The 16,563-nt window shown below is 38.4% G+C and overlaps 1 protein-coding gene across 1 annotated transcript in view; it reads right to left on the bottom strand.

The window, feature by feature from the left end:
• The window catches only part of LOC120861268 (A disintegrin and metalloproteinase with thrombospondin motifs 20-like), a 204,904-nt gene that overhangs the window by 115,509 nt on the left and 72,832 nt on the right, over positions 1–16,563 (bottom strand). Inside the window, exons 9-14 of the mRNA XM_040236892.1 lie at positions 16,213–16,359; positions 14,223–14,364; positions 10,620–10,724; positions 1,943–2,088; positions 624–805; positions 391–527 (exon numbers count right to left, since the gene is read on the bottom strand). Of these exons, the coding sequence (XP_040092826.1) occupies positions 391–527; positions 624–805; positions 1,943–2,088; positions 10,620–10,724; positions 14,223–14,364; positions 16,213–16,359 (859 nt within the window). The remainder of the gene's footprint in view (positions 1–390; positions 528–623; positions 806–1,942; positions 2,089–10,619; positions 10,725–14,222; positions 14,365–16,212; positions 16,360–16,563) is intronic.

Genomic DNA, 16,563 nt, shown 5'->3' with positions numbered 1-16,563 from the left:
GCCTGGAAAATCCCATGGACAGAGGAGCCTGGTAGGCTACAGTCCATGGAGTCGCAAAGAGTCGGACACGACTGAGCGATTTCACTTTCACTTTTCACTTTCATGCATTGGAGAAGGAAATGGCAACCCACTCCAGTATTCTTGCCTGGAGAATCCCAGGGACAGAGGAGCTTAGTGGGCTGCCATCTATGGAGTCGCACAGAGCCGGACACGACTGAAGCGACTTAGCAGCAGCAGCAGCAGGTTCCTATAGACAGCAGGGAAGCAACAGAGGATGAGGCACTGAGACTCATGAGAATGTATATCAAATTGCAGAAGTAATATCTGGCTAGAAAAACAGAAGGAAAACAGTATTCTGAAAGTCATTTTAAATGCAGCGATTTTACTTACCCGACACAGGCCTTGAACACAGATGTCATTTGTTTCCGTTCCACAAGGAGTACCATCGGCAACCCTGTCCTTCAGTTGGTAGAAGCTAGTGGTTCCAGCCACCCGGCAATAGAGTTTACAACGATCTTTTACAGCAACTGTAAGAAAAAGTCAAATTTTGGTGGACACGAACACAGCTGTATGTTCCTTTGTCTCAAAACTGTTCACAGCAGAAAAATATTCTAATTACTTACTCCCACTGTACTTTGGAAGCCACCTCACGTTAGGGGAGAGACCATTGATGTTGAAATGTTTACCATCAAAATCAGAGCACTGCTTCTCACGGAAGTCTTGCTTGCCTTTTGGACATGAATCAGTGTTACATGATCGAAATTTCATCCTGCGGCCCACACAGTACTTGCCTCCGTTTCTTGGCCTAGTCAAATTCATTACAGTTTAAAGCACATCAGTACAAGGTTATTTCTGCCATTTCATTCTAAAACTGTTCCATCCCTTTCCAGGATCTGGAAAACCACTGATGTCCCACTAACACTTATGTTTTTAACAGAAGTATGTAACATGATTGGGAAGCAACTCTGTGGTTAATGAACTATAGAAAATCCATTTTAACATGGACATTGTGGCCTGGAGGACAGAAATGATGTCTTAGTCACGACTAGATTAACTAACAAAGAACTAATGGTGGGGATTTGTTTATTCATTTTGGAGGCAGGGAGACATATAGAGTGAATCCAACATGATCACAAAGGAAGATGACACCATGTTAAAATTAAAAAGAAGTATATATGACTCTTTGTTGTGTATATCCTATGTATCACTCAGTTCAAAGAATTTCATGGTATCAATCTATAGACATCCAACTCCATTTCAATTTATGTTGGAAGATTAAAAACTTATATGAAGACTTTCAGCATAATTCAACTATTTTAAAATTCAAATAAACTAAGTCGTATTCTATTCATAGTATGTCATATTTCTGCATTAAAAATTCTTTATTTATATATATAATAAGAGAACCATTTTTTAAATTTTTTATGGAATCCCTAAATTCTTTTAAATAGTTTGGTGAGCAGGATCTGTGCTTCAGTACTTATTCAAGCCAAAGACACTGAAGCAACTATAAGATGAAAATACGAAAAAGAAAATATGACATGACAAATTATACCAAACAGTAAGAAATGGTAACAAAACCACCTATTTTACCCAGGAAAACCAAAGCACAGTTGAAAGGGGCCAGGCTCTTTCAACAAAAGCACAGTAAAAGTAAAAATGCCATTATATTACTGTTATTTGCAACTATTTCTCAAATTTACACTAAATCAAAAAAGAAAGAAAATGGCTGTCTTAACTTAAATTCTTAAAAGTATTTTACTTTTATTTTAAGGTTTGAATCTACCAAGATAGAAAGTAATATGGCTTAAAGTATTCCAGAAGTTTTCTGAATCTCAGAAACTTACAGACTGACCTCCAGTTTTAGAAGTGAATGAAACTGATGTTTACTTTCTGGTGCCTTGAGATAATCTTAATTTACAGTGACATAAAAAAGACATACTCGGGGCGATTACAGAGCCTGCTTGTGCTTTTGATTCCACCTCCACATGTTCTTGAACAAGAACTGTAAGGTCCCCATGGTCCCCAGTCTCCATCTACAGGACGTGTTTCCATCTCTTTATTTACACATAGCCCATGGTGGCAATGCTATGAAAATGACACAAAAAGAAACGATTCATGTGTTATCTAGTTAGGACATCACAGTAATAATTATAACAGCAAAAGACCAGTAGAAGAAAATGCATACAACTTCAAGCAGAATGTTATCAAGTCAGAAATGAAATTACATTTGATACCATTTTGTGAATATTTCCTGAGTATATACTGAGTAACTGGAAACAGATCAACAGAATGCAAAAAGGAACAGGAAATTTACTGTGCTTATGAGAGCTAGAGTCTCGCTGGAGAGGGAAGACCTATACCTACGGGGAAAACAATAATGAAAAGCATTTTTGAAAAAGAAGCAAACAAATATTTGATTAATATGGTATATAACCATGTTTCTACCTTTTATGCAAAGGTATCTATCACTCTCCTACTCTTTTGGCTAACTTTCTACTCTATCTTACTCAAAGTCTCAAAGACCACTTTGTTTCTTGTTTTCATCAAGAAAGTGGAAATCTACAAAAGAAGGTGTCCAGAATCTCCCAGAACCTCTTCTACCCACCCAACACCCAAAATCTCCCACCATCCCTTATGCCCAGTACGCGGCCTTCCTGCCCATGAGTAGACATGAAAATTCCAAAATCAACCCCTCCATCGTGCACCTAATCTCATCTCCTCTCACCACTCCAGCAATTCTCCCATCTCTCCTACATCATCACTGTTCCACTGGCCACTCTATGAAAGCTAATCAAACTGTAGTCCATGCACAGATGCTGGTCTTTGAACTAGTCACTGCCAACTGGGAGAAAATGAGTACAGAAGATGAAAGTAAGCATTTAGAAACTTTCAGAAGATTAATTTTGTTTATTAAAGTTAATAATGATGAAATCAGCTTACATTTTATTTTTTAATATTTATGTATTCATTTATTTTTGGCTGTGCTGGGCTTCTGTTGCTGGTCACGGCCATCCTCTGGTTGTGGTAAGCAAGGTCTGCTCTTTGTTGCAGGGTGCGGGCTTGTCATTGCAGTGACTTTGTTGTTGTAGAGCACAGGCTCTAGGCAAGCAGACTCAGCTGCCCTATGGCATGTGGATTCTTTCCTGACCAGGGATCAAACTATGTCCCTGCATTGGCAGGAGGATTCTTAACCACTGGACCACCAGAGAAGCCCTGTTCTATTTTTAATTGTGGTAAAATTCACACAACAAAATGTACTCCCTTAGCCGTTTGTAAGCGTAGAGTTCAGTAGCATTAAGAACATTTACATTGCTGTGCAACCATCACATAGAACTCTTTGTCTTCCCAAATGGACACTCTGCACGCATTAAACCTGGCAACCACCATTCTCCCGTGTCTATGAATTCAACTGCTCTGTATATCTCATATAACTGAAATCACACAGTATTTGTCTTTCTGCATACGTGCTAAGTCATTTCGGTCATATCCGATTCTGTGCGACCCTATAGACTATAGCCCGCCAGGCTCCTCTATCCATGGGATTCTCCAGGCAAGAATACTGGATTGGGTTGCCATGCCCTTCTCCAGGGGATTTTTCCCAAACCAGAGATCAAACCCTGTCTCTTAAGTGTCCTGCATTAGCAGGCAGGTTCTTTACCACTAGCGCCACCTGGGAAGCCCATTTGTCTTTCTAGGACTGGCTTATTTCTCTTAGCAATATGTCCTAAAAGTTAATCCATGTTCCAGCATGTGTCAGAATTTCATTCCTCTACCAATTGAAAAATATTCCATTGTATGTATATATCACATTTTCTTTATCCATATATCCATGGATGGACACGGGTTGCTTCCACTTCTCAGCTATTGTGAATAATGCAATTCTTTTGGATATATACCCAGAAATTTTTGTGTTAGGTCGTGTTTCTATTTTTAATCTTTTTGAGGAACCACCATTTTGTTTTCCATATAAAAAAATTGGCTCACACTCGGAATGCCTTTCTTCATTTCATTTTTACCATTTTGTACAATAGCATGTTTATAAATGACCAGAAATATTAAAAAAAAGAATACTAGTCCTTTATGAGAGATAGTTTGAGAAGTACTCCACTCATTCTTTTTAAACAAAAATATCAGATCTCATTTCCTTCACCAGTTATTGTCCTATTTTTCCTTGAAAGAGTTGTCTTTGTTCATGGTCTAACTCTCTCCACCTCTTCTCATTATCTGACTGCAGCCAGAGGCTTTCACATCCCACCTTCCACAAACCTGCTCATGTGACATCACCAATGGCCTCCAGGACACCATGACCAGTGGCTGGTTCTCCGTCTCTGCCTTCGACTTATATGACATAGTATGTGACAGAGCTAATCATTCTTCTTCTTTGATTCACTTTTTCTTCTCTTGGTTTCCAGGATCTACACACTCTTGGTTTTCTTTTCTCTTTAATGATTTCTCTTTTGCAGTTTCTTCTTTTTTCTAACCTCTTAATGTCTCTGGGCTCAGACCATGGTCCTTTAGTCATCTGTTTCACTAATCACTCCCAGTCCAGATCTCTTTCCTGAACTCCAAACTCTATGGACAGCTGCTTCCTCATTTTCATTTCAATGTCTAATAGCCACTTCAAGGATAACATATCCAAAGTTGAACCTGCCCACTCAAAATCTGCTGAGTGGATCTCAGTTATCAGCCAAATACATAGTCATCTTATCTCTTCCTCCTCTAATATTCCATAGCTAATACATTAGCAAATGCTCTGCTGCTGCTGCTGCTGCTGCTAAGTCACATCAGTCGTGTCCGACTCTGTGCGACCCCATAGATGGCAGCCCACCAGGCTCCCCCATCCCTGGGATTCTCCAGGCAAGAACACTGGAGTGGGTTGCCATTTCCTTCTCCAATGCATGAAAGTGAAAAGTGAAAGTGAAATCGCTCAGTCGTGTCCAACTCTTCGAGACCCCATGGACTGCAGCCTACCAGGCCCCTCTGTCCATGGGATTTTCTAGGCAAGAGTACTGGAGTGGGGTGTCATCGCCTTCTCTGAGCAAATGCTCTAGTTCCTTCAAAAACATATATAAAGTTGACTTTTAATCATCACCTGATTTGAGCCACCAACATCTATTTTACTCCAACAGCTCCCTGAGTACATCTCCTCCTTGTCTACTCTTGGCCCTTAGAGTTTAGTCTCAAAAGTTGTCAGAACAGCCATGATCCTTTTTCAACGTAGTTTAAAATTAAGTCAAATTAGGTGACTCCTCTGTGAAGTCTTTCAATTATCTCACTTTGAGTAACACAAAATTCTCATAACACCTAAAAGATTTTCTAGTAACTCCCACACACATCTCTCTCTCTCTCTCTCTCTCTCTCTCTCTCTCTTCATTCCATTCAAAATGTCATCTTTGCTCTTCCCTGAACACTCTAGGAAAATTACAGATTTAGAAGTCCGGCTGTTCCCTTTGCCTGGAGCTCAACTCCCCTGCGATGTCCTCATAGCAAACTCCCTCACTTCCTTTAACACAGCTCATTAGGCAACTTCCCATAAGATCACCCTTGACCATCATATTTTAAATTGCAATCTGTCCTCTCCTACCACACAACATCTAATCCCTCTTCTGCTCTATTTCTCTTATTCATGGTCCCATTATATTGTTTGTAATACTGCAGTATCCAACTAGAATATAAGCTCCAGGACAGGGGCAGGGATCTTTCCTCTTTTGTTCATTGATATATTCTGAGCACCTAGAATAGTATCTGACATGTAGGAGGCCCTTGACAAATTTTTGTTGAATGAATTAATCATGTAACCAAGATTATTAGCAGAAAAAAAAATGCTTTGCGCCCTCCATTAGAACAAATCATTTAATATGAGAAAGTCATACTAGAAGTGAACAAAAACAAAATCTCAAATAGAATATACTGTGTGCATGTAAATTCTGTGGGCATCTTCCAGAAATGTTTAAATAATCCTGGCACACTCCCTTTTCATTTATTTATTTCTGAGGGGACAGAGCATGAAAAAGAATGCTATGTTGTTCGTTGTGCAGTAAAATTAACTCATTGTCAGATGGGCTCAGCACGTCTACATGCAAATAGATTTACTACAAAACGTGTTTAAGAGACATCACCCATGTAAGACAGTCACAAGATAAAAGAACTAAAGGAAAAATTAAGGATATTTGTTTAACTTTCCTTGAATAACAGGAGCTCTTAATACTCAATATGGCTAATGCATAGGGGCTCACTATTTTCAGTTAATTTTTTTAAGGGAATTTATACCTCGCATGATTTACATTTTATGCCAAATGTCACCTCTACTTTTAATCTACATGGGTTTTAAAGTAGGTCTCGGTATCTCACCACATTTACCTGGATTTCAACAAACCCATGCTTTCCATACTGTCTCACTGGGGAAATAGTTAAGTGAGCTAATTTTAAAAAGGTGCTCAAAATTGATAATAATTAGGATAAAACAAGTCAAAATAAGAATTAAATTCTATTTTGTACCCCCTAGAATGGCTAAAAGTTTGTTAAGGCTAACAAAATAAACAATTGGTAAGGAATGCAGAATAATTCAAACTTTCTTATATTGGTTGGTGAGTCTAAAATGGCTCACATACTTTGGAAAATAGTTTGGTATTTTCTTATGAAGTTAAACACACACCTACCCTATAGCCTAACAATTTACTCAAGAGAAATACAAACATACGGCCACAAGAAGATTTATATAAGGATGCTCACAGTGGCTTTATACATAAGGGCCCCAAACTTGAAATGATCCAACTATCTATCAACAGAAAAATGGTAAACAAATTATGGCACAGCTGAATTAAACTGCAACATAAAGGAAGAAGCATTGATGCACACAATGATATGAATAAAATTAAAAAACATCATGAACAAAAGAAGCCTGACCCACTAGCTCCTAGCCAAGAGAGAGTATACTAGATAGTTTCATCTACTTTAAAATAAAGAACAGACAGGAGATGGGGCAAAGATAGTAGACCCTGAGCTCACTTCCTCCTAAGGACACACAAAAATTACAACTATTTATAGAGCAACTATCAGTGAGAGTGACCTGAAGACCAAAGAAAAGACTATAGCTAAAGATATAAAGAAGGAACCACGACAAGATGGGTAGGAGGGAACATAGTATAGTTAAGACCCACACCCCTGGGTAGGCAACCCACAAGCAAAAGAATAATTAGACTTGCAGAGGTTCTCTCCAAGGACCCAGAAGTCTAAACCTCACAGCAGGCTCCCCAGCCTGGGAGTCCTGTACCAGGAACACAAGCCTCACAGTGTTTGGCTTTGAATGCCAGCAAGGCTTACTTTCAGTAAAGTCAGAAAAATGTAGGAAACAGAGACTCCACTCTTAAAAGGCACACACACACACACACACACACAAAATATCACATGCTTCAAGCCCCAGGGAAGAAGCAGAAATTTGAAAGAAGCCTGGGTCAGACCCATTTGCTGATCTTGGAGAGCTTCCCAAAAAGAAAGAAAGCATCTGGGACTCACCCTGGTAACACAGACGCTGACAGAAGGCATTTTAGGGAGCTCGTCCCACATCGAGGACACTGGTACTGGCAAGCACCACTTTCACGCCTTCTGCTAGCTTATTAGCATCAGGACCTGGCCCCACTCACTAGGTTGTTGGCACATATCTTGGGTCACCCCATGACAAGCAATTACCTGGGAGGGAACACAGACCCATCTTCCAGCCAGCCAGTATGCCATAGAACCCACTGAGACCCCAGCCACTCCAAAAGCTGGTCTTGCCCACCAGAGGGCCCAGGACCCAGCCCCAACCACCATCACTAACCCCAAGGTTCCAAGAGATATGCAGCCAACCATCAGAGAAGATGCCACCCAATGGGGGCAGGTACCAGCCCTTATAACCCCTGGGCTCCAGCCATACCACCTGCTGGCCCACACTGACTCTGGGACCAGCAGGGCCCTGAAGCCAGGAACCCAGACCACACTCAGCCACCAGTGGACCAGCACCAGTCTTAGGGCTTCCTGGGCCTTAAGCTACCCACCAGGAAAATAACACCAGCTCCAGGACATTCCAGGTACACAGGGACCCCAGAACCCACCTCCATTCGCCATGGGCAACTACTAGCTCTGAGGCCAGATTCAGCCACTAGTGGGCAGGGACAAGTGCCTGGACTCTCTGGACCCACAGACACCATCCCTGGGAGTACCAAGGCTCCATAGCCAGCTGTGTAAAGACCTGGCCCACCCATCAGGAAGCCATTAGTGGGCTGGCACTACCTCTGGGACCTCTTGGGAACCTCAGCCAACTGCCCTGGAATCGAGGTCCAACCACCAGTGAGCAAGCACCAAGACCAAGCCTCCACTTGACCATGCAGCCAGCCACATCAGGACCCCATCAAATGTGCAAGTGGCCAGCAGTTTCCGCACAAGGCAGAATCTGGCAACCAATAAGACCAAGAAGACTGAAATCATATCGAGCATCTTTTCTGACCACAGTCCTATGAAACCTGAAATCAACTACAAGAAAAAATTTGCAAAGAAAAAAATAAGACACAGTGTGAAAGCTAAACACTGTGCTACTAAACCAACGATAAGTCACACAGTAATTAAAAAAAGAAAAATACCTGAAGACAAATGAAAACACAAGAATCTAAAATCTATGTAATGAAAGCAAACGCAGTTCTATGAGGAACATTTGTAGCGACACAAGCCTACCTCAGGAAAGAAGAAAAATCTCAAGTGAACCTTATACCTAAAGGAACTAGAATTAAAAGGAAACTCGGTGTTGGTAGAAGGAAAGAAATTATAAAGATCAGAATGAGAAGAAATTAATAAAATAGATACAAAAAAAAAGAATAGAAAAGATCAAAGAAACTAAGAGCTGATATTTGAAACGATAAACAAAATTTATTATTTAGATTCATCAAGAAAATAAGAGAAGGCTAAAATCTGGTGGCTCAGTAGTAAAGAATCTGCCTGCAATGCAGGAGATATGGTTCAATCCCTGGGTCAGGAAGATCCCCTGAAGGAAGGCATGGCAACCTGCTCCAGTATTTTTGCCTAGGAAATCCCATGGACAGAGGAGCCTGGCAGGCTGCAGTCAATAGGGTCTCAGAGAGTCAGACATGACTGAAGCGACTAAGCAGCAGCAAATCAATGAAATAAAAAATGAAAAAGAAGTTACAATTGACACCACAGAAACACAAAGGACCCTAGGAGATTACGATGAACAATTACATGCCAATAAAATGGACAACCTGGAAGAAATGGATAAATTCCTAGAAATGTACAATTTTACCTGATTGAATCAGGAAGAAAACATAAAAATACCAGTTTATGAAGTTCACTAGTAATGAAACTGAATCAATAATTTTAAAAACTCCTTTTCAGATTTTATTTTATTTTATTTTACTTTACAATACTGTATTGGTTTTGCCATACATCAACATGAATCCACCACGGGTGTTCACGTGTTCCCCATCCTGAACCCTCCTCTCACCTCCCTCCCCATACCCTGAAAAAAATAAAAAAAAATAAAAATAAAAACTCCCAACTCTTCAAAGTCCAGAGCCAGATGGTTTCCCAGGTGAATTCTAACAAACATTTAGAGAAGAGTAACACCTATTTTTCCGAAAGTGTGAAAGTCACTCAGTCATGTCTGACTCTCTGTGACCCCATGGACTATACAAGTCCATGGAATTCTCTAGGCCAGAATACTGGAGTGGATAACCTCTCCCTTCCCCAGGGGATTTCCCAACCCAGGGATTGAACCCAGGTCTCCCGCATTGCAGGCAGACTCTTTACCAGCTGAGCTACCAGGGAAGCCCATTCTTCTCAAACTATTCCAAAAAATTACAGAGAAAGGAATGCTCTGGAATTCATTCTACAAAGCCAGCATCACCCTGATAATGAAACCAGACAAAGGTATCACAAGAAGGAAAATTACAGACCAGTGTCACTGCTGAACACAGATGCAAAAATCTTCAACAAAATATTAGCAAACTGAATTCAACAATACATTAAAAGGATCATACACTATGCTTAAGTGAGATGTATTGTTCAATATCCACAAATCAATATATGTAATAGATCACATTTCATTATCATGGTGAACCCAGTCACTTCACATCTTGTTGTCAGATTTACATAAGTTTATCACTGATGCTAGAATGGAAAAGATGCGGTATGATTGACAGTTTGTCTTAGAGATACAATGTATTTAAAAACACAAAAACCAATAAACTTAAACCTTTCATTTATATTTATCTGAATTTTTAAGAGAAACATATACAATGGTAAATCCTTAAATTTGGGAGTATTTCAGATATTTGCTGAAATACTTATAGCTAGATACATCTTTAATAACAAGACTATAATATGCTTACATAAGTAAATGTCCATGTAATTATGTTAACTATAATATCCATCTGCTTTATCTTGAAAAAAGGATAAAATTTAAATTCTAACTCACTTGAAAACATACATCAAACAAATACAGCAAAAACATTAATTCAACTAGCAGAAGAAAATATGACGGTGAATAATGAAGAGCGCTGAAACACAGAGCAATCACATCCTTGGATGATCTCTTGATACAAAACTCACCCTTCGAGAAAACCTACCATCCCAGGACCACAGTTTGTTCCATCTGCCAGGGGCATGTGTTGAGTGCGACAGCCCCTGTGAACTCCTTCTGCACTGGTACACCAGAGACGCCTGCACTGTTTCTGCAGAGTAATAAAAGGCAGGCAAACAAGAGTGAAAATAATACTACGACCACCAGATCAATTCAGTATCACGCATTGATTTATAAATTGACCCTAGATCCTTCCTGGTTTCATGGTCGGAGCTGGAAATAATCAGTAATAATCTCTTACTAGGGCCTCACTGATGGCTCAGACAGTAAAGAATCTGGTTGAATGCAGGAGGCCCGGGTTCGATCCCTGCGTCAGAAAGATCCCCTGGAGAAGGGAAAGGCTACCCACTCCAGTATTCTTGCCTGGAGAATTCCATGGACAGAGGAACCTGATGGGCTACAGTCCGTGGAGTTGCAAAGAGTCAGACATGACTGAACAACTAACACAGATACACATAATAATCTTTACTAAGTCAGTCTTGGTCATCAATTTTCCTCTAAACATAAAATGGCAACATTTAGTTTTTAAAAAATTGGATTATCATCAAACACTGAATAATGGAAAAGATGACTTGGAGCGAAGCATTCAAAATTACTGAGATAGTTTTCTCTCTTTGCAAGACATTTTTCTAAAGGATTTTTTGTTGTTAAATGTTATTCACAAGGAGTTTCCAAAAGTCCCTTTTGATCCAACAGTGGAATATATGAATAATGTGCATAGAAAAACTGTATAATGTATATTGGTTTCCTATTTTGTAAATATAATGCATACTTTCAATTTTTGAACATAGGGTTCTGAAGTTTTCACAAGATATGAAAACCCACAGAGGCTCACAGGAGCCATGCCCAAAATAATCCCTTTCCTTCTTTGAATTTAAATTCAAAGTTCATTCAGTATCGAAGTCAGTATGAAAAAAAATGCATTTTTTTATAAAAAATAATTGACGTATATCTTCTCTTCATAGTGGATATTTAAAGACATAAATAATTGTGATTTTAAATTTAAGATTTTAGGAATAATATACACTATATGCAGTATGCTTTGCATGTCCCTGTGCTCATTGTTAAGTACCTTTCATTTATTCATCCATCCATCCATTCATTCATTCATAAACCATTCATGTATTCACTCATTCAACAGTCCGTAAACATTTGTTTTTTTGGCTCCTATTATATGGCAGATCTGAACTAAATCCTTGGAATATATCTTTTATTTAAATGAATGAACAAGGCGAGATTCCTGGTTCAATCATCTTCACAATCTAGTTGTACAGTAAGCAGTTTAGCAAAGGTCTGCACAGGATTGAAGAATATGAAATGAGTATTCTGCTTGGGAAAGTAAGGCATGGATTCACCAAAGTACTGACATTTATTAGAACTAAATCCTAAATTTACCCCCAAAAGAAGACAAAATCTTGGCTACAGAGTCAATAAAAGTGTCAACTCAACTTTTTCAGAGGTCAGTGTTCATTGCAGTCCCAAAGAAAAGGTAGAATGCTCAAACTACTGCACAATTGTACTCAGCTCACATGCTAGTAAAGTAATGCTTACAATTCTCCAAGCCAGGCTTCAGCAATACGTGAATTGTGAACTTCCAGATGTTCAAGCTGGTTTTAGAAAAGGCAGAGAGGAACCAGAGATCAATTTGCCAACATCCGCTGGATCATTGAAAAACCAAGAGAGTTCCAGAAAAAACATCTATTTCTGCTTTATTGACTCTGCCAAAGCCTTTGACTGTGTGGATCACAACAAACTGCGGAAAATTCTGAAAGAGATGGGACTACCAGACCACCTGAACTACCTCCTGAGAAATCTGTATGCAGGTCAGGAAGCAACAGTTAGAACTGGACATGGAACAACAGACTGGTTCCAAATAGGAAAAGGAGTACGTCAAGGCTGTATATTGTCACCCTGCTTATTTAACTTATATGCAGAGTACATCATGAGAAATGCTTGGCTGAAGGAAGCACAAGCTGGAATCAAGATTGCTGGGAGAAATCTCAATAACCTCAGATATGCAGATGACACCACCCTAATGGCAGAAAGTGAAGAAAAACTAAAGAACCTCTTGATGAGAGTGAAAGAGGAGAGTGAAAAAGTTGGCTTAAAGCTCAACATTCAGAAAGCGAAGATCATGGCATCTGGTCCCACCACTTCATGGCAAATAGATGGGGAAACAGTGGAAACAGTGGCTGATTTTGTTTTTCTAGGCTTCAAAATCACTGCAGATGGTGACTGCAGCCATGAAATTAAAGGATGCTTACTCCTTGGAAGGAAAGTTATGACCAATCTAGACAGCATATTAAAAAGCAGAGATATTACTTTGCCAACAAAGGTCCATCTAGTCAAGTCTATGGTTTTTCCAGTGGTCATATATGGACGTGAGAGTTGGACTATAAAGGAAGCTGAGCACTGAAGAATTGATGCATTTGAACTGTGGTGTTGGAGAAGACTCTTGAGAGTCCTTTGGACTGCGAGGAGATCCAACCAGTCCATCCTAAAGGAGATCAGTCCTGGATGTACATTGGTAGGACTGATGCTGAAGTTGAAACTCCAATACTTTGGCCACCTGATGCGAAGAGCTGACACATTTGAAAAAACCCTGATTATGGGAAAGATTGACGGCAGGAGGAGAAGGCTACAACAGAGGATGAGATGGTTGGATGGCATCGCCAACTCAATGGACATGGGTTTGGGTGGACTTCAGGAGTTGGTGATGGATAGGGAGGCCTGGTGTGCTGCATTTCATGGGGTCGCAAAGACTCGGACATGACTAAGTGACTGAATTGAACTGAACTGAACTGAAATGAACCTATGAAAAATCCTTGAAACCAATTATAAAGTAATGATTAAAGAAAATGAAACAACAGACTCCAAATTTCTTTCCTTTGTATTCAAATCTACCGTAAAATATAGTCTATGAAATTCTTGGGGTCTTTAATACAATTCATTATCAAAGCACTTGTATTATCTCTCCTACCCACAAAACAACATCATTTGAAAATAACTATTTGAATGCTTTTAATTTTCATTAACCTGGATATTTCATAGGATTTTGTGAGGGTTAAAGATAATTTTTAAGTAACTAACAAAGTGAAAGTGAAAGTTAATCACTCAGTTGTGACTAACAAAGAGTGACTCTTTGTAACCACATAGACTATAGTCATCCAGGCTCCTCTGTCCATGGAATTCTTCATGCAAGAATACTGGAGTAGGTAGGCATTCCCTTCTCTTGGGGATCTTCCCAACCCAGGAATCAAACCTGGGTCTCCCACATTGCAGGCAGATTCTTTACCATCTGAGCCACCAGGGAAAGCCCATCTAAAATAGCACCTGGCGAATAATAAGTATTCAATAAATTATAGTTTCCCTTTTTTTAAAAAACCTCTTTCTGACAAACACCAAATTTTTCTAATATTTAAAAATCAAGATAAGTTCAGCATACTACCTGTCCAAGAGAATAAAGTACATTTTGAAATATCTTTTTTTTTTTTATTTTACTTTACAATTCTGTATTGGTTTTGCCATACATTGACATGAACTACAACTTTATGGTAGTTTTCAAACAAAAGAACATAATTTCTCTTACTAAATAGGGACACACTTGTGATCCAGGACCAAACATAAGCTCACATTGCTTGTTTACATCATACATTAATCCAGGAAGCTGTGAAGATAGATCGTATATTCTTCCATTTGGTTTGTCAAGGAGGCATTCCCCATGACCGGTGCTGCATTGACGACAGGGAACAAAATGTTGTGAATACACATGGATGTATTTAAGTAGAAGATTCTTTACCACATTTTTCTGTAGCTCTGCACTTTCAAAGAGAACATCAGTATTTTTTCATAATTTAAAAACCAACTCACATCAAAGTCAATAAGAAAATCTCACAGTTTATAAAGGACTTATTCTATGTGTTTGTTCTCATTTAATCCCCACAACTGCCTTAAAGGTAATTTTTTTTAAAAGAATAATGAAAAATAAACAAAAATGCATCGAATATAATGTTTAAAACATGCATTCCTACGCTGATCACACTACACTTTTGGTCTGCTTTGCTATCCAACAGGAATTCCCTATATCTAATTCCAATCTGTCAAAATGTAAAAAGTAACATTTTCAGATCATCTGAGAAAGTTTGTTTATAGTCGACAACAAAATAAAGGAATTTCAGAGTGCTATGCTGACTCTGTCTCAAACAGATTTTCTTAGGAAAAGAATATAATGCAGAGTAAAGAATACCAGCTTTGGGACTTTGCATTTGAGTGTCACCACTTTCCGAATTGCATGGTGTGGACAAGTTAGTTAGTCTCCCTGGGTCTGACTTCTCAACTGCAAATTGAGAGTAGAAATGGCTGCTTTGCAAGTTGCTATTAAATGCATTATTTAACATCTTTAAAGGAGTTTGCAAAATAGTAGATAGTTGCAAAAATGTGTATTTCCTACTCCTAGTTTGTCAAGTAATATACAGTATATAGAAAACTGTGAAAATGTTCAGCCATTCCAATTCAGTTAAAAGCAATCATTTGTTCAATTTGAAATAATTAGAAGAAATGTTTTGGGGGGAATTTTTTACTGGCTAGAGGGCATAATAAATTTTGCCAAAAAAAAAATGAACATTTAAGTTTCAAAATACCCATTGGCAAGACTCATATCACCCCCTTCCAAAAATAAGCATACCTACTGGTATTTTTAATCAGTGCTTCAGTCAGCAATCAAACAAAGCTATATGCCACCATGTACAGATCAGCGACTATGTGTTGTGCTTTTAAATCAGGTTCCCATACAAGGATAAATAACCACTGTTAATCATAATTAAGGGATACATTTATAAATATATATTCCAAAAGATGGTTTCATTCATTCCCATAGTTTTCATAGAGGTAAGTAAGTGAAACTGTATAAACTGGTGATTAGAATATGTAGTAGAAAAAATCAAACAATATTGTGTTTACACCAAAAGATTACCTGGAAAGAGTTTGGCCTTGCTTTTAGAACAAGTTTCAATAACTAGGTAGAAACACCATTTGGATAAGTTGGGAAGCAGAGAAATGTAGGAGATGAAGAGGCAAGGCTAGAACAATCTGAATCTGAGCTAGCAATAGCCTCCAAAGGATAGGTAAACCCAGAGACTCCATATCTCTTTAGGGAACTATTTGGAATATTCATAATTTGACTTCAGCTATTCTCTGTCCTTCAAGGACACCTCAAACTTGAGCCACTCAAACTCATCTCAAAATATTACTTGGCAGCTTCTGAAGAAATTTTAATACACAAGGAATCTTTGATTCCCATTAAGCATCTCCCTAAAAAGGAGTTTTTATCATAACAGGAACCCCAATTTTTTTTTTAAATGATAGCTCTGAATTAAATCCCCCACCAAAAAACATATAGTTAAGAATGAAATAATAAAACTCTTTGTCTTTAAACATCCATTTGTACAGTGGAAGCAAACTTAAATTTAAGCAATAAAAAACTCAACAGAGATTGAACTATTCTAAAAGAATACACGTTTCAAACTTTATAATCTAATAAGTGTTCAATTATATAACTAAAGTAACACGAAATCACTTACTCTAGGAATTCGGTGATATATTTCTGACTACATTTTGACCAGGTCCAAGGACTTGTGTGGTAATTTAAAGTTGGAGCCATGACATGATACTGATGTTTAATTCCAGTTTCTTTACATTTAAAACTATCATCGTGTGGAACATTAAATCTAAAAATAAAAACAAACACTTATAAAAGAATAATGAAATGTACACAACATTAGAAACAGATCTCTTATTTCATAATATAATCTAAAATGTAGATCAATCTGATTGTATCAGGATTTGTACTCTTGACCTCTTCATAAAGTACTGCAATGCTAGGGTTACCTTCATGTTTAGAAGCGCATGATGTTTAAGAAACAGTAGATTAT

The sequence above is a fragment of the Oryx dammah genome, unplaced genomic scaffold (assembly GCF_014754425.2).
Source record: "Oryx dammah isolate SB20612 unplaced genomic scaffold, SCBI_Odam_1.1 HiC_scaffold_11232, whole genome shotgun sequence".
Lineage (NCBI taxonomy): Eukaryota > Metazoa > Chordata > Mammalia > Artiodactyla > Bovidae > Oryx > Oryx dammah.
Note: the sequence above shows the minus strand (reverse complement) of the source record. Positions and strands in the feature narration are given on the sequence as shown.